Source organism: Mytilus galloprovincialis, chromosome 5 (assembly GCF_965363235.1).
Source record: "Mytilus galloprovincialis chromosome 5, xbMytGall1.hap1.1, whole genome shotgun sequence".
NCBI lineage: Eukaryota > Metazoa > Mollusca > Bivalvia > Mytilida > Mytilidae > Mytilus > Mytilus galloprovincialis.
Genome location: NC_134842.1, coordinates 74,866,619 through 74,885,859, shown reverse-complemented (window position 1 = coordinate 74,885,859; position 19,241 = coordinate 74,866,619). Strand labels below are relative to the sequence as shown.

General features: G+C 31.9%; 2 protein-coding genes across 2 annotated transcripts; both read left to right on the top strand.

The window, feature by feature from the left end:
• The first annotated feature begins 484 nt into the window (after positions 1 to 484).
• LOC143074144 (voltage-dependent calcium channel subunit alpha-2/delta-3-like) lies at positions 485 to 5,396 on the top strand. Its single transcript, XM_076249691.1, has 6 exons — positions 485 to 612; positions 1,198 to 1,406; positions 1,864 to 2,029; positions 3,246 to 3,480; positions 4,491 to 4,616; positions 5,284 to 5,396. The coding sequence occupies exons 2-6, from the start codon at positions 1,240 to 1,242 to the stop codon at positions 5,394 to 5,396; spliced, it is 807 nt and encodes a 268-aa protein (XP_076105806.1). The 5' UTR covers positions 485 to 612; positions 1,198 to 1,239.
• A 2,129-nt stretch (positions 5,397 to 7,525) lies between these two features.
• Positions 7,526 to 19,095, top strand: LOC143074143 (VWFA and cache domain-containing protein 1-like). Its single transcript, XM_076249690.1, has 11 exons — positions 7,526 to 7,741; positions 10,657 to 10,768; positions 12,006 to 12,186; positions 12,755 to 12,891; positions 13,556 to 13,722; positions 14,672 to 14,773; positions 15,368 to 15,470; positions 17,124 to 17,258; positions 17,935 to 18,035; positions 18,484 to 18,603; positions 19,071 to 19,095. The coding sequence occupies exons 1-11, from the start codon at positions 7,596 to 7,598 to the stop codon at positions 19,093 to 19,095; spliced, it is 1,329 nt and encodes a 442-aa protein (XP_076105805.1). The 5' UTR covers positions 7,526 to 7,595.
• The last annotated feature ends 146 nt before the right edge of the window (positions 19,096 to 19,241 follow it).

Sequence of the window (19,241 nt, the reverse complement as noted above, 5' to 3'; positions counted from 1 at the left end):
GCTAAAAAAGGAAAAAAAATCAAACAGACAAACAGACAACTAATAGTACACAACATAGAAAAAAGGCTGAGCAACTCGAACCACACCAAAAACTGGGGGTTATTGGAGCTTTGTTTTATATGCCGCTATTTATCTATACTAAGAAAGACTGGTAGGGGTACTATCACATCACTATACATATCTCATGTCATACTTTTAACGTTTAATTCTTATGTTTATATTGCACTTTTTAAGTTCCAACTTGGAAATGAGATGAGATATGTTGTTTACTTGATACTGAGGAATGAAAAATGTTCAAATTGACATTCACATGAACTTACTTCGTATAAATCGTAGCGGTTTTGTCAATGCATCGGCGACACTGATTCAAGTAATCAATCAACTAATCAATCTAATTTAATAATGACATCTGTAATGTAACACTATTTTTTATCACAGATTCAGTCTAGTCTCGATGTACATGATGTATCGTTAACACAATTGAACAAAGTGTTAACCGATGTAAAAGATAAAATAGTGAGCGTTAATACGGATACTGATAGTTCGAGTCTTCCAAGATGTTGTGATATACCAGACGACCATCTTACCTACATACCAAAGTTCCAAACAAAGGTAAACAAAAAACTAACACAGACCCTTTAAAAAAAAACTCGTTTTCTCTTCCTGTACTCACACAGCACGAAAAAGGTCAACAATTTGATACTTTTACTGAGATAAGTTTTTTTTTGGCCCAAAATCTAACAAAAATCATTTAAAAAATAAAGTCCATTTTGTTCTAAAAACATTTTAACTTAAAAAGAGAAAAATCACAAATATACTGAATTCAAAACGGTCCCTAATAAAATGGAAAAATAAAAAAGCTTAAACACATCAAACAAATGGATAACAATTGTCATATTCCTGACTTGGTACAGGGATTTGCTTTTTGAGATACAATCATTTAAAATATCAAAGTTTTTGGCAGACAAATCGCTGTATACATGGCTTTATACTGCAATTAGACTGAAAAAAAATAAAGGTGACTTTTGAAATTTAAAGAATTGATTTGGAATACTCTACAAGTTACCACTGAGAATGTCAGAAGCAAGCATCCATAATTATATGTTGGGCATTCGTAGCAACTCGGCCGATTCCGTACCTCTATCTAAAAGATGGAGAGAAGCGGAATCATCCGATGTTTGCCGATTTATATTTAAGGTAGACGTCCGTTCAGCGTGTGTAACAACTTCGCCTATTGTAATGGACAACTTAAAATATCCGACAGATCAAATCAGTGCAACCATGAAAAACAATTACGACTTAAACAAGAACGTTTTATGGCAGCATTACAGTACAACAGAAGGAGTATCTGTTATTTATCCTGCAACTAATTGGGAAAATTGTCAAAACTTTGATCCTAGATACACGTAAGTTTGAATATAATTGTTATATCTGTAATTAAGTACTTTTAACATACAAATTAGAACATTACAGTATGCTCTCAATATAATTAATTCAAGTCAACATTAGTTTAGCAATAAAATTGAGAAAGGAAATGGGGAATGTGTGAAAGCGATAACAACCCGACCATAGCGCAGACAACAGCTGGAGCCTTTATTTTGTTTATTATGAAGAGACAAATCAAGCTAGCAAACAAAAAACAAGGAATCATTAGAACTCCTATTCAAAATAGAGCAAAGAAGTGTGATATCATGAACAATTTCTCACACAATACAATCAGGTATTAGTATAGAATAATACGGAGTTGAGAGATTTAATCTAAATGCAAATATCTAGAAGAGATAAAATGACATGGATGATGGCAAAAATATATTGGATGTTATACATGTGTAAGAATTTTTATTTACAATTCTGTCATGACAGGTCTTCATATGCCTCAGCAGCTTCCCCTACAAATAAGGATGTTGTCCTCGTAATCGACACCAGTTCCTCCATGAAACAACCATCTGGTATAACAGCCAAAACAAAAATGGTCATTGTTAAAGAGGCAGCAAATAACGTCATTCAAACGCTTAAACCGAACGACAGAGTAAGTATGCATATGCACATGTCTGTAAAACAAGAGTTACAGTACTAGTCAGTTAATTCGTCGTTTCAGAATCTTATGCATTCTGGATAATATTTTCAAAATGTGTATACCAAAACGTTGTGATTGGTTAAAATAGGTACTACATAGTATAAATTCAACCAATGATGTGAAGTAATTTTCATTTTGGAGTACGAACGATGAAAATAACCATATTCCTTTAGATTATAAAGAGGCGAATATCATTAGATGCTTTGGGAAACCAGAACTAATAACCATATTGCAGCACCTGCTTGTACTCAGTCATTGTTGTCAGTCTAATATATTTGTTCATATATTTGTCTATTTTTTGGGTCAGGGGATTAAATGTTCTGCCCTGAATATACTCATGCTATTACGTAATAATAATGAGATGAAGAAATCGATAAAAGTGCTATTTCGTTTTAAGGTGGTATGGGTGTCTTCCTCCATCTTGGATTGTAAAAAACAGAGAATCAAAGGTCCAGATTTTCCATCAAGTTAGCAAAATTTGATGCAGGAATGCAGATGTTTAATGTACATTTTCATTTAAAAGTACCAATTTATAAGAATATAACTTCTAAATATTGATATTTTTGCAAATGTTAATTATTTTTGGTTGTTTTTATTATTTTTTTTTTAAATTGGCATTTTAAGGGGAGGTAACTCTAAAAAAGTGCATTTTCTGAAGGATTCTGTATGGAATTTTCCTATTTTGTATTTTAGCCAGAAAAAACGTACGGTGACCCTATCTTTTCTTTTGATATTCTCAAAGTAGTGTCTGAAAGCTATCTTTTCCTGAAGTATTTAACAATTCTATCATTTTGTTTAGTTTCTAATCACAAAATGGAGTTTTTTCCTGTATAATCCATACAAAATGTGTCATTTTGTCCCGTCCTGTAGCTTGAGAAAATGCGCGGTGACCTATCATTTTTATTATATTTTTCAACATGTATCAATAGATACAACGTTTTGGCAAAGTATGAACAAATTCTATCATTTTTATTTTAGACTCCCATACCACCTTAATTTGGGTTTATATGACTTTTGTGTTTGTGTTTTATTTTCGTGTCATCATTGATCTCGTACACAACATTCATTTTTTTCCAAGAGAGCAACACTCAGTCATTCTTTGAATTGTTTTCAACTGTTTAAGTACTTTGACATGTGAACATTTTTTTACTACTTACATGTTTTACAGGTTGGACTTGTTTCATTTGACAAGGAGGCAAAAACACCATCGATGCCGTCAACCAGTCATTCATGTTATGAAAACGATTTAGCATTTGCAACGAAGGAAAATACAGATGAATTGAAGCAGCATATCTTTACATTAAACACTGGTACCACAGGAGATTCAAACTATGAAAAGGCCCTGTTAGCGGCTTTCAATTACTTCCATTCCTCAAACGACACTTTGGACAACGATAACAGAGGTATATTATGTATTGTCATATTATAACATTAGCAACACGACGGGTGCCACATGTGGAGCAGAATATTCTTACCCTTCCGGAGCACCTGCTATCACCCCTAGTTTTTTGTGGGGTTCGTGTTGTTAATTCTTTAGTTTTCTATGTTGTGTCATGTGTACTATTGTGTGTCTGTTTGTCTTTTTCATTTTTAGCCATGGAGTTGTCAGTTTATTTTCGATTTATGAGTTGGACTGTGCCTTTGGTATCTTTCGTCCCTCTTTTATACAAAAGTACGTCTAATGAAAAAGGGCGAAAGATACCAGTGGAACATTCAAACTCATACATCTAGATCGAAAACAAACTATCAACGTCGTAGATAAAAGGGAAAAAAGACAGACAAATAAAAGTATTAAGACACAACATAGAAAATCAAAGAATAATTAACACGAACCCTCCTGTTTTTGAACAGAGTCGGATATATTTCGGATAAATCTCTTCATTACTTTAAGTGTAAAAAAAATCTATGTAATTTAGGCTTTCAATTTATTTTTTCAATAACAAAATCCATTCAAATGTTAGAATAAATAAGACATTTCATGATTTTATATGTGGCGCCATCTGGACCATTATAATTTTGGTTGAAAAGTAAAGAACTAGGTATCTCACCAAATTATGTCAGAAATCAGGCGTTTACAAATTCATACACATTTGTGATGTCTGAAATACATCACTAATGCAGTAATTGGTCATGAATATTTCATAACTTAAATAATTGGACATTTAAAGATCTGTTTTGACAATTTTCTCAACTTCATCGCAGTAAAAAAAAAGACATTTAGGGCCAACATTATGAGTGAGTTTACCACCGAAATACAGATTCCTGTTGATGGAATGTGAGAATGTGGCATGTAAGATATACTAATCGCAATTTTAAGCCAAAGCTACAAAATAAAAAAAATACACAATGTAATTATCTGATGGTTAATTGTTAAATAGATATACATTTTAGGACATTTATGATTTCATTTCAGTGAAAGTGATTTTATTCATAACTGATGGAAAATCAACATTGGGAAGAGATCCTGTTCAAGTAATAAGTGAAGAGAATGCCAAATTACAAAACAAAATATCAATCTTCACATACCTGATAGGACAAGGTTATTTTTTTTTATATAATTATTCCCTCTTCCACAATTATGTCTCATAATTTGTATTTAAGAAGTATGTTCACAGTTAAGATATATATGATGACCATCATGTATGTGGAAAAAATTATGAAATGGTTTATTATAGCAAGTGCAGTAAAAAGCTGCTAAGTCATATGATGCAATCAACTTGTGTGTAGTCTTGTGTTTCATTTTTACTTTCGTGCTTTGTCTATATGTCATTTTGTTTTTTCTTTGTGGAAATAACGATTTCTTTTAATAGAGTGATTAAGATAAAAAAAAAAAAAGAAGAAAAAAAAAGAAGGTTGACTGCCGACATTTTTAAATATGATGTCTTTTTGTTTTGCTCAAACATTGTTGTCAATATAAAAAAAAAATGACAACAAGAAATTATATACCACTGTCATACAAATAAGAGGTTTGGCTAGCTATAAAGCCAGGTTTAATTCAACATTTTGTACATGAAGAAAAGCATGTACCTAGTTTAAAACATGCCAGTTGTTTTCTAGTCGTTTGATGTGTTTTGGCTTTTGATTTTGCCTATAGATAAAAGCTTTTCTTTGAATTTTCTGTGAAATTCTTTATAAGTTCTTTCCGAAATATTTTAACTGAAAATATGTAGTAATAATATATCAATTTCTTATTTTAAATCCAAAAGATCAGGATGCACAAATACAATTAACAAAAATGGCCAATCAAGATCTTTCAATTGGATCTAAGTCCGTGAGTATCCCATTATTTTTTGTACATACTGAGATCATCAGTCAATGAAGGCGTCGATAAAAAATTCGTTTCAGTAAAATTCGAATTTCACAACCGGTATTCTTAAAATATTTACAATTTCTTATCTCAAATCCGAGAAAAGTCGGATACGTTTTAATCAAATTAAGTGATTGTCTATTATTCAAATACATACTGATGTTACTTATAGTAAGTTGATTTTCAAATATTGAATTAAATGTTTATCTTAGTGTATGTACCACTGTTAGAATAAAAATGCAGTTTGAAAAAGGTTTTGCTTTTTTTTTTAAATGTTTTAATTCCGATACATAATCTTGTTACTGTCCCAAGTTGGGCATCTAATTTGCCAATTTAATTATTTTTATATTAATGTGTTTTTATTGATTTTGATCACTTGGTCTATAATTAAAGGCAACAGTAGTATACCGCTGTTCAAAACTCATAAATCCATGGACAAAAAACAAAATCGGGATAACAAACTAAAACCGAGGGAAACGCATTAAATATAAGAGGAGAACAACGACATAACACTAAAATGTAACACACATAGACAAAATCCCATGAGAATAATATATATAACATCAAAACCAAATACATGAATTTGGGATAGACAAGTACCGTGACACGTCTTATCGCAATGTGATAATGGTCTATAAATCAGAAACCGGACACAATTAAGTGATACAGTTTCCTTATTGATATTTTAAAATTATGTAAACAATTCTTTCAGGTTGGTCATTTCGAAGATTTTAACCAGAATAACCAGAAACTTCTTTCCACCAAATTGGCCACATTTTATATGCATCTGCCTACAAGTAGCCAGTCAGATCAATCAACATTCACTGTTCCTTATGTCGATCGGTTCTCAAAAGTTGGTAAGACTTGGTGCAATATTTTGTCAGTATTTGTCACCTTTATTTTAATGTTTCCGTGACATAAATTGACACTATGTCAAGGATATCTGTTGAATTTTACTTTTTCGAAGAAAAAAAATTCTCGAAATCGCATCAATTGCAGTAAAAACTTGAAAAAAGTTATTTCTACCACTGAGTCGACCTATCTGCTGTTGAACTGTTAGTACCAAAATCTACTACCATATCAGTACCCAGTACTTTTGTATAAGCTTGATCATATGGGAACTATTCATTAAAGGTTTACCAATATAAGAAAATATCTTTATCTTAAAAAGCTCAGATTCATTTTGTATTAATGATTGATGGTCTTTTAATGTCTTTAATGTTTACATTGGTTGTTTGTTTCTCGGACATTATTACAGATACATTAATTGATAAATTACGGGACAGTTGATTAAAATTGAACCGATATTTTAAATAGTCATTCTAGAGTCATGAACTTAAAAAGAATTTTGTTACACGACTGGTCATTTATTATTTTACAAATCCATAAGAAATATTCACATACTGTTTAGTTCTTTCAAAATATTTAAAACATTCAAAATCTACATTTTTACGTGTGAGTAAATATATGCGTTCATTGCACATATGTTTATTCATTATGACCACTGCTAACGTGTTATCTTACATTCATTATGAATTCTGCTAATAAAATTAACGGTACCAATTTTCTTGCACCAGATGCGCATTTCGACAATACATGTCTCTTCAGTGATGCTCGTGGCCAAAATATTTAGAATCCAAAGCTTATATATAAGATGAAGAGCTATAATCCAAACGTCCAAAAACTGCTAACTTGTTATCGTACATTCATTATTAATACTGCTAACTTGTTATCGTACATTCATTCTGTTGTGTACAGTTTCCTGTAAATGATACTCTATTTCTTCTTCTTTCTTGTCCATTCGTTTTAGATGTGTTTTGTCATTTGATATTGCCATTTGATTATGGACTTTCCGATTGGATTTTCCTCTGAGTTCAGTATTTTTGTGATTTTACTTTTTCCTCCTGTGAGTATGTCTGAAATTGAACCATAAGGAAAGAATGACTTGGATTTTTTCAGCATTAGATTTTACTTAAAAATAGAACATTACTGGAAAAAATCGCACGGTTGCATACATGTACATGTACATAAGAAATAAGTATTGCCTCACCACTGTTTATGTACATTACATATTTTGTAGGTTTGATAACATCATTATGCCGTCCTGTTAACGTCATTAGTTTTCATGGAGTCACGTGTACAGATGTGAAGATAAGTGAACTTTTAACTGAAGTTGAGTACTTTTCGGAAGATGAATATTCATATGCTTTTATGATAGATGGACTTGGGAGAGTTTTGATGCATCCATTGTTGCCAAATGCAGCCTTTGTAAAATCAACCGAAGACCCCGTGTTAGTTGATATTGGTGTATTGGAAAGAGAAGTAGACGCTCAATCTGTTATTGAGTCAATGAAAAGGTGATTTCGTATATAAACAAGTAATGCACGTTATGTCGCAGGGTAATTGTTACAGTTTCTGGCTGTCATCTTGACCATTTATTAAGAGAGTAATTCGAAATGCGCATCTGGTGCAACAAAATTGGTACCGTTGATTTTATTACTACCACTGGGTCGATGCCTCTGCTGGTGGACTATTAGTCCCCGAGGGTATCACCAGCCCAGTAGCCAGTACTTCGTACTGGCATGAAAATACGGATTTTTTGTGTTATTAAAATTTGCTGTTACAAAATATTAGAAATTATTATAAATTAAGGAATGTATCTCCCTCATGCAAAGCTCTGATTCCTTTCACGAATTTGGCTATACTTTTTGGACCTTTTGGATTATAGCTCTTCATGTTTTATATAAGCTTTGGATTTCAAATATTTTGGCCACGAGCATCACTGAAGAGACATGTATTGTCGAAATGCGCATCTGGTGCAACAAAATTGGTACCGTTGATTTTATTACTACCACTGGGTCGATGCCTCTGCTGGTGGACTATTAGTCCCCGAGGGTATCACCAGCCCAGTAGCCAGTACTTCGTACTGGCATGAAAATACGGATTTTTTGTGTTATTAAAATTTGCTGTTACAAAATATTAGAAATTATTATAAATTAAGGAATGTATCTCCCTCATGCAAAGCTCTGATTCCTTTCACGAATTTGGCTATACTTTTTGGACCTTTTGGATTATAGCTCTTCATGTTTTATATAAGCTTTGGATTTCAAATATTTTGGCCACGAGCATCACTGAAGAGACATGTATTGTCGAAATGCGCATCTGGTGCAACAAAATTGGTACCGTTGATTTTATTACTACCACTGGGTCGATGCCTCTGCTGGTGGACTATTAGTCCCCGAGGGTATCACCAGCCCAGTAGCCAGTACTTTGTACTGGCATGAAAAAACGGATTTTTTGTGTTATTAAAATTTGCTGTTACAAAATATTAGAAATTATTATAAATTAAGGAATGTATCTCCCTCATGCAAAGCTCTGATTCCTTTCACGAATTTGGCTATACTTTTTGGACCTTTTGGATTATAGCTCTTCATGTTTTATATAAGCTTTGGATTTCAAATATTTTGGCCACGAGCATCACTGAAGAGACATGTATTGTCGAAATGCGCATCTGGTGCAACAAAATTGGTAACGTTGATTTTATTAATCAATTCAAAAACGATGAAGCGGATTTTCTCCTAAGGTTAAACATTTTGATAACCTAGAACGATTTTATTTATTCTGCCCCACCAAAGAACATTGTTTTTTGGTCTGTGCGTCCGTTTGTTCGTCTCTCAGTCAACATGTCCCGCTTTAGGTTAACATTATTGGTCAAAGCAGTTTTGGTGAAGTTGACTTCCAATCAACTTGAAACTTTGTAAACTTGTTCCTTATGATATAATTTCCCTAATGTAAAGGCAAATAAGAGTTTTTTTTAACTACTTTGATGGACCACAAATGATAGTGTGAGTGGGGCATCCATGTACTATGGACAAATTCTTGTCTTAATAATTACTGTTTAAAAAATCATGTCATTTTTATTTTAAAATGCATAGAAAATAGTCGGGTTAACGTTTTTAGTCAAGGTAGTTGTTGATGAAGTTGAAGTTCAATCAACTAAAAACTAAGTACACATGTTTTAGATTTTAACGAGAGAAATTTATGTATTTATACCAATCAATGATATCAAAGATTTCAAATTATACTTAATCAGCAATCAAAATTCAATCAACAGTAATTACTGAAAAATTATTACACCAGAGTTTTCGATATCACAAACTAGTCAAAACATTTACTAAATTTTATCATCGGTATAAGGACATCATTCGTAAATATAGCTCAACATGCAGACTTCTTATACTTTCAGGTATTTCACATCCAATTTTTTATGGAAATATTCTTTATAAAGCACAAAGGTGTCTGCAGTATTCACCTCAAAAACTAACAAAACCTTTGAATAGACTTATTAAGAAGGGATATAGTTACGATACTGTTGTCAGGTCATTAAAGATTGCATATTTATTGCGTTAATATTGATTCACTTATAGGGTCTTTGCATCGGAACTAAACACATTTATTCAAAAACCAGTTGTTGGCATGACACGGGTTATGTTCTTTTCATATATGTTATGATGGTATGATACTAAACCCCTAACGGTAAGGATTGTGCCTGATGTTCATATGATGAAATCATAATCTTTCAGTCAGTTTAATTGAAGTCTGGAGCTGGCATGTCAGTTAACTGCTAGTAGTCTGTTGTTATTTATGTATTATTGTCATTTTGTTTATTTTCTTTGGTTACATCTTCTGAAATCAGACTCGGACTTCTCTTGAACTGAATTTTAATGTGCGTATTGTTATGCGTTTACTTTTCTACATTGGCTAGAGGTATAGGGGGAGGGTTGAGATCTCACAAACATGTTTAACCCCGCCGCATTTTTGCGCCTGTCCCAAGTCAGGAGCCTCTGGCCTTTGTTAGTCTTTTATTATTTTAATTTTAGTTTCTTGTGTACAATTTGGAAATTAGTATGGCGTTCATTATCACTGAACTAGTATATATTTGTTTAGGGGCCAGTTGAAGGACGCCCCCGGGTGCGGGAATTTCTCGCTACATTGAAGACCTGTTGGTGACCTTCTGCTGTTGTTTTTTTCTATGGTCGGGTTGTTGTCTCTTTGGCACATTCCCCATTTCCATTCTCAATTTTATTCCTATAATATGATCTTTCGATTTATGTCAAATGAGATTTGATCCTAATTTCATAGTTCGTTGAACATAGAAAAATTAGACGGTTCTTCTATTTTCTTGGTTATCAAATGTTCGCTTTTAGTTGTTCTTGAATAACTTATTACGTATTGCATTTATATAATGTTGTTTTCTTTTTTTATTTTTTAGTGGTGGTATGGGAAAGAAAACATTAACGAAGTTTTTTACGAAACCACGTGGTAAACTTGTGAATGATGGTAGCAGAGATGATAGTCTTACAGCATATTTCTATTGGGGTTCAGTAAGTATTTACAAATCATTCTTACCGTTTCTATGCATTTTATTTATTCAAAAGTCATTCATGAAAATCATATAAAGTTGGATCTTCGCTGTTTAATTCTGTATATGTTATAGTTATAGGTAATTAAAACTTTATATCTGATCGCTTATCGAACAGCATTATAAGGTACGGAGATTTGGGACGAATGCAGATACAATAACTATCCACCAGATTCTAATTTAAGCAACTGTATAAGGCCTGAAAAAATGAGTAAAATCAACAATGTGATCAGCATTAAAGGCCCGGCATGCTAAAGTATGGAACAATTCAAACGATAAACATGATAAACGAAAAACACATATGACAGACATCACAAACAAAAATAACTCTGAACTAATGGCCCTTTGCTGTAGACAATCAAACGTATAGAATTTACTAGTTAAACAAAATTTTAAGCGCCCATCTCTCCCCCAAACCTTGGACAATGTTGTAACAAAGTTCGATCAACCTGTTAAAATCATTTGACAGTAGCAGCTTAACACATCAGAATGCCTTAGAGAATACTTAAATGTATATACACTTTTAGTTAACACTCATTGGAAGCGCTTAAATCAAAGTTATTGAAAATGGAAGCAAAATAAAAGCAACGTTAATGAACGTAAAAATACAGGTTTACCAAAACTAGAAAATCGTTGCATGAATTGCTGATCTTCACTACAGTATGAATAATTTGATAAAAATGAACTGACTATTGAGATGTACGTATGACGTCGACTGACTGATTGTTAGAACGATCATGTAAAAGTTGTCTTAACCAGACAAAGAAAACAGAAATGTGATACTGACATAGAAATTTAATAACAGGAAACAATTATAAAAGAATTCCTATTAAATGAGGAATAAACCCTACACTTAATGCTGTGTTTTCATTCAAACGTCTAATTTGGTTTGAACTGGTTGATTCAATACGATGAATAGTGTGATATTTTATAAAAGATTAAACATTTACTTATTTCTTTTCATTTTATATTTGTAAACCTAGGATAGAAGTGAGATGTTTAGCTAGCTTTAAACAAGTGTTAGACCACTATTTTCCACATAATAATATGACAGTCCCATGTTCGGAATACAATAGTTGTTTCCCGTTCGTTTAATGTGTTTGAGCTTTTGATTTAGCTATTTGAATTTTTTCTAATATATATTCTTGTTTTTATTCATCCATGTCATATGCAATACTACTTTCTTGTCTTATCTTTAGATACCTCAGAGTAATCTTTCCTTGTGTGTTGTTCTTGTGGACGAGTCTTATTCAGAAATAGACGAAAGTCAATTCCAGCTCAGCGATGTAGATTTACAAAATGTATTTATGTACCACAATAGGAGCCTTTTGAAGGACTCCTTTTCTGATTGCAAATTTTATTCAAGACGAGTAACATCAGGTATGTAAAGTGTTTTTTTCGGGTCGTTGCATAGTTTGCTTTACGTAAATAAATATGATATGCACATTGTTAAAGGTCGTTCGGTGACCTATAATTGCTTACTTCTTGTCGTTTGATTTCTGATGACAAATTGTCTTATTGTTTATCATACCACATCTTCTCAATTTTTGTCAAAACAAAATATGTAACATATGCGTACACTAATGTTCAACTGATATTTTTAGAAAAGTTTACTTTACACAACGTAGCTATTTGAATGATTACAACACTCGTTACATTTCTATAAACTTGAGAATGGAAATGGGGAATGTGTCAAAGAGACAACAACCCGATCAGCAAGAGACTCCCTATGTCAATATAATGAATATGTTCTACTTTTTTTAGATCGAAGTAGTGTAAACAAAGTTCCCAGTCTCCTTTTAAAAACAAATCATATAACAAAAGCGAACACTAGTATTAAGGTGAAATTTTCAGAAAAATTTACTTTTCACAAGGTAGCTATTTAACTAACTACAAAACTCGTTACAATTTTATATACGTCAATATAAAGATATCTTCTACGTTTTAGATCGAAGTAGTGTGAAATTTTCCCAGTCTGCATTTCAAAACCCTTTTCAGTACTTAGACCGCGATGAGACGGCTGAAGATGTCACAAATTATGGCAATTATCTTACAAGGCAAAAATTAACAAATCCTGGATTTAAGGTGAGATAATCACGATAGTAGTTCTACATAATAATTATTGAAAAACTGGTCAAATATGGACTACCCAAAGAACAGTGGTATTAACAGGCATATTTGATCATAGATTTTTCATATTTAAGGTTGAATTAGAGCGTTTATAATTACCAAGTCAGTCAAAATATTTTACACTACCAATTGAATCGAATGAAGTAGATACTTCAGTGTTTAAAAAATGTAAAAATGATCTTACATCAAACTACCCCTGATGTTGGTAATGTTTGTATTTTCTATGTTGTAAAAGCATCGAAGCGCCTTTATTGATTTAAATTCACGGTGTTGTATACTGTTGGTTTAAAGATAATTATTTTGAAAATTGAAAAAAAAAAACGATTAAGAATATAGATTGAAAATTACAACTTTTCATAACAATCATTTTATGAGGTTTAATCCACCATTTTCTGCTTAAGAAAAATGTCTGTATCAAGTCAGGAATATGACAGTTGTTATCCATTCGTTTGATATTTATGAACTTTTGATTTTGCCAATTGATTATGGACCTTCCGTTTTGAATTTGCCTCAAAGTTTAGTATTTTTGTGATTTTACTTTTTACTTTTGCCTTCAACATGTTCAACGTGAAGGAAATTTTAAACATCAATATAACTAGTTTACATCTAATTTTGGTAGTCGACATTACGATCAGCTGTATGGGCTACATATGAAGCTGAGCAGTATTGGAAATCTCATCCTGCGAGATTTGTGTCATGGAGATACATCGGAACAAAAGCAGGAATGATAAGAATTTATCCTGGAGTTTCATTGCAGAAACCTTATGATCACGAAAAGAGAGCATGGTAAGAGATGGATTAGTTTTCCATTCATTAGTGACTTTACATGTAATTCATATAATAACATTTTGTAATGAAAAAGTTTCAGGCAATGAACATGATGTAATGGGCCTATCATCCTTTTTTTTTCTTATAACTTGGTTTTTACTGATATTTAAAAAATGAAAACTACTCGTTTTCAATTTAATACGTCCGAAGCGCTCATCTGGATTACCTTCATCAGGGACGGCCATAGTCGTATTGTCATATGCCAGGGTATAAATAACCTGCATTTAAACAGCTAAAGGTCACTATATGGCCTTCAACAATAAGCAAATCCTATTCATCATAGTAAGCTTTACACGTGGCAATTGTTTTCAAAGTAACTTATGGAAAAAAAAAATGTAAGTTTATTTTGTAGTTCCACACTTACATCAAGGGGAATACGTCAGGTATAAGAGGAAAACAACTGAACAACAGAAACACTGACGTGCAACAAAAAGAAACGCCAACATCCATATGAGTATCATCATATACCGCTGGTCTGTCGTTTTACGAAACACTGCATTTTTATCTCAATTTTCAATATAATTGGTAAAAGTTTCAGTACCAAAAAGGGAATATTTCCAATCGTGTATTTGACTAGGTTTTACTCTTGTCGGACCAAAAAAAAATATCTTCAACCGGACAATGAATTTTCGTAATCTTGTCTTATTGAATTTGGCTGATCTTCATTATTTTGCTATTCTTAAACTGGTTCGTTTTATGACCAGAAAAGACATTGCTTTTAATATGAATTACATGCATATCTCCGGGTACATTTTATTCATATGATTTCAAGGTTGTTTCTGATTGACAACTTTTATTGATTTTACACTGCAATCATATAAGTTAATTCAATTTATAAACACACATATTCAGTACTGCTGTAACATGCACCTTTTTTGCGCTATTAAATTTTGATATTTTATTGCAGTTCGACCACAGTAACTGCTGCTGTTGGTGCTGATTTCCCACTGGAATACTTTAACTGGTTGTTTAGTAGTGTTTATCCTACTTGTAATGACGTATCTTACTGGTATGTTTTTTGTTTCATCTATTTTCAGGCTAGCATCATAAGTGTAGCTAGTGCATTGCAATTATTAGTCAATCAGATAGAGTTAGATTATTTGATTTTTGATATTAAGTTTTTTTTATTGTTTCGATTCGGATTTTTTTTTATCAATTTTCATTATACAGTTTTGTGCCTTTCTGGATTGAGTTGCTTTCCATTGATCGAAAAATATTTTAAATAGATTAATGGCCAATACAAACAAAAGGATGATTATAAATCATTTTAGTTACCTCTGAACAGAAATGTGATATAGGTTTTTAAATACTTTCTTTTCAAAGAGGTTAAAACTAAATTTCACAAATGTTTAGATGGTTTTGAATGTCACAAATTAATTTTAAAAACATGAACTCAGAAAAAACGAATCTTTTACTTCTTGTGAGAATTTAAAAGCGAAGCCATCATCGCAAGCTTTATGTTCATAAGTAGTCTTGGAACATCGAAGGTACAGTTGTCCTCTGAATGTCTGCTTCAACTGATACTTATTTTTACCAATCTGCGTAAAAATAACACACTCTGTTTCTGGGCTTATATTTATCTTATACATTTTCTTTTTTCCAGGTGCATTATTGTTGACGACAGTGGGTTCATTGTAATGCATCCACGACTTAAAGAAACAACAATTGAATCTGGCTTCAAAGAACCAAAACATATTACTATTGAGGTTTGTCACAAAAGAGGGACGAAAGATACCAAAGGGACAGTCAAACTCATAAATCTAAAACAAACTGACAACGCCATGGCTAAAAATGAAAAGGACAAACAAACAACAGCACACACGACACAACATAAAAAACTAAAGAATAAACAACTCGAACCCCACAAAAAAACTAGGGGGGATCTCAGGTGCTCCGGAAGGGTAAGCAGATCCTGCTCCATATGTGGCACCCGTCGTGTTGCTTATGTGATATAATAACGTGTCGGTGCCTTAAACAAATCATATTTAAAAACTTTATTTTCACTATCAAAATTTTATATTTTCCTTTTTGTGCGTCTAACTCTTCTTAACAGACGTTTTTTTAACATGTTCTTCTAAAACAATTACCGAGTAAAAAAGAAGAAGTTACTTTCCCTCCCTTACTTCAAATATATCCAAACTTTAATTTGTTATTCCTAAAATGTGTATATTCTTGCTATCAATTAACGCCAAGAAAAACAGCATAATTCCTGTGTCATTTGATCGCACGTGGAAAATTGTCTCATTGACAGTCATCTTCTTTTATATATATACCTGACCCCTATGGAGTGCAAATATTTGTATATACCAGATGAAAGATGGGCTGCTTCTGAACAGAACATAACACTTGTTTAAATTTCTGGGTCTCTTTTCTGGGTTCATTATCATTAGAACAAGCATGTAAAATTTGAAATCCTGGATGGTAAAAACATCTGCAGTTATTTCATCACGAGCCTGGTGACAATAAAGGGCACATCAACATAGGCTCAAATTCGACTGGGGTAGCTTATCATAATTAAAACATGAATTTAATCTCATATTCAATTTGTCAATTTTTTAACAAATTCATTTATTGATATGTTAAAAGCACTTTTGATATTAAAAGGAATTCTGACTTCAGATATTTATAGTATAATTTTTTGACAGCTATGTACTCTGAATGATATCTAAGTAAAAACAAGACAAAAAAAAGAGTCAAATGCATAAATGCGAGTTATGTCATCGCTTTCATAAAGTTCATGTTACTTCTTCTGTCTATCTTTGTTTGTGCATATAATTGAAGTATTTTTCTTTGTGTTATGCTGTTTTGATCCATCATTGAAAGTATTTATCTGCATGCTCTGCAATTTCAATATCATTGTGAAATATATTGTTTTATACTTGTTCTCCTAATGCTGTTATTTTTTTAGGAACCAGGTATTGCAAAAATTCTTAAAAGGGAAGGTGTACTTAACTCGAAAGAGTGCCAAGATTTTTCCAAAAATACAAATTTAAGGTCCTTTCGGGTGAGTTTTAAGTATGTAAAAGATGATATAACTTCACCATAAAGTAATTATAAAAGATGATTATCAATGGGTAACATCTGTTTGTTTTACTTCTAGGTATAAAAATGTTTCATTTAATTTTTTATTAGCTTTACATATTCGAACATGGATTGTATGGTATTTTTATCGATATTTAGTTGAAACTTCGTCGAAAAAAATAAAAGTCACTTAAATAGATTGTGTGTAATGAGTTTAAAGATGCTTTTATTAGTTATGACGAGTGTACAATTATCTAATTATCTACTTCATTGGACAAATCCGGCCTTAACATATTCAATATCTTAATTTAAAACACGTTCTTTAACTTTTTTATTAGATGACAATGCCAGTTAACAAATTAGGAGGACTCGATTTCAAAGACACTGATGAAGCATTTGAAATACGACCTATTGCAGAAACTAATGTGTTTATCATAAGGAGACAGACAATACCATCTACCGACTGTAAATGTGTGAGTACAACTTATCTTCATTACAATATACGTATTTTATTCTTAACGCTTCAATAGATGTAAATAATTTTGATTCAGTTCTCTTGAGAGGTACTTCTATGAGAAATATCAAAGAGCTTGTAAATAATTGATAGTCTTCTACTGCTTAATAAGATAAGAATAATAATCACACATATGTTTCATATTGCATTTTAAACATGCTTTGTATTATTTCAAATCTTGAAAGGACGAACAGCCACAAAACACTCACTCGTGTGTTGACTGCTGATAGAAAATATGATGGTAAATTACATAGAGCTCTTTTAGAATTGTCTTAACTGAATTTGAAGTGTCAATAAAACGTATTGAGGGCGTAGTATGTGACGTTAATACTTGATGAGTGTTTTGTTATTTTTGTGAGTGTCTATAATGATTTGATATAAAGCAATGTTTAATTGTAAAGAAACACTATTCAATTACTAGTAATATAAATATCAATTCTATCTTTTTACGATAGTGCATTATCGATGAAAGTAATATAATAACAAATAACTGCTTTTTTACACTGACTTGCAGACACTAGTGAATTCTATTTTTTCAAATGACACATCGGGACTCATTTCCTTTGCTGTAATATTCTTATATGATACATTTAAACTTCTAATTCATCTATGAATTCTTTTGTGTTATCTTGCAGGACTCTACATCACCTGATATCGTAGAATGCAGTAACCAGTGTGAATGTTTATGCCACAGTCCAATAATTTATGATGTATGTTCTAACAAATATCATACAGGGTAAGTATGTGAACAACTAAAGTCTTTGCTAATTGTAGAAGGACTTACGGTGACCTTAAGTTGTTGTTCTATGCCATTTGGTCTCCTATTGAGAGCTGTCTCATTGTCAATCATACTACATCTTCTTTTAATATGATACGGACTTTCAATTTGAAATTAATGCCTCAATTATAATTTTATATTTGTTTTGAATGGCTGCTTCTCATTTAGGTACTGCTTTGGTTTCATTCTACCTTGAAATGGCAAATGTAAAGTTGAAAGTGTAAAGTCAGGAATATGTGACAGACGTTTTCTATTCATTTGATGTGTTTAAGCTTTTGATATTGCTATTTTTGAAAATGGGCTTAATAAACTCAGAATACGAAAATAATTAAATGTATAATTTGGATACTCAATGTATACAACCAAGTAAAACAATAGTTAAACAGATGTTATTTTGTTTCAATAGGTCTGCTAGTCCACCATGTAGTGCCCGATTACCAGATACATCGGGTGTAAGTCAACCAGATGATACACAAGGTCTTACCACATGCTATGTTCCGAAATGTCATCAAAAAGCAACAAAAACGTATGTGTTAAAAAATAAGATCGAAAAACTTTATGTCATGGATTGTTCGCCTTAGCTTTAAAAAAGTCAACAAATGACGGCTACAGTGTAGAAATTAATTTTCAATTCACATATAAAATTAACTATATTCATTTCATAGTGTTTAGCCTTAAGATATATAGATATCAAAAAAGTCCATTGGAATAGAATACAAATAAATAGTAAACGGAATAGCAAGATGGATTTTTTTTTTGTCCATACGGAGGAGTTAAAAAAAATTATAATAACTTGGTAACTTACTGGGTTCGTCAGAAAATATCGGAAATGAAGAAAACAAAAATTGAACGGCTTGGGATTGATCCACTTGCGTGTTGCGGGCACTTGCAGAAGGCTACCATCAACCATCAAAGGGACCAGTAAAGAAACGAAAAAAAAGATTTCCAAAGTTGTCAATTATGTCATTTTATATTGATTGTTTTTATTTATAGTTTGATGAGTGCTTTAAAATTATAATATAAACAATCTCGACAACATAATATCAATTTTGACGATTCATTGTGTTTTGCTTATATCAGTGTGTAATTTTGTACTTCAAGCCGAAATTTTTAACATCGTTAATTTACTTCCTCAATTATAATACGAAAGCTGATTCCAGAAGT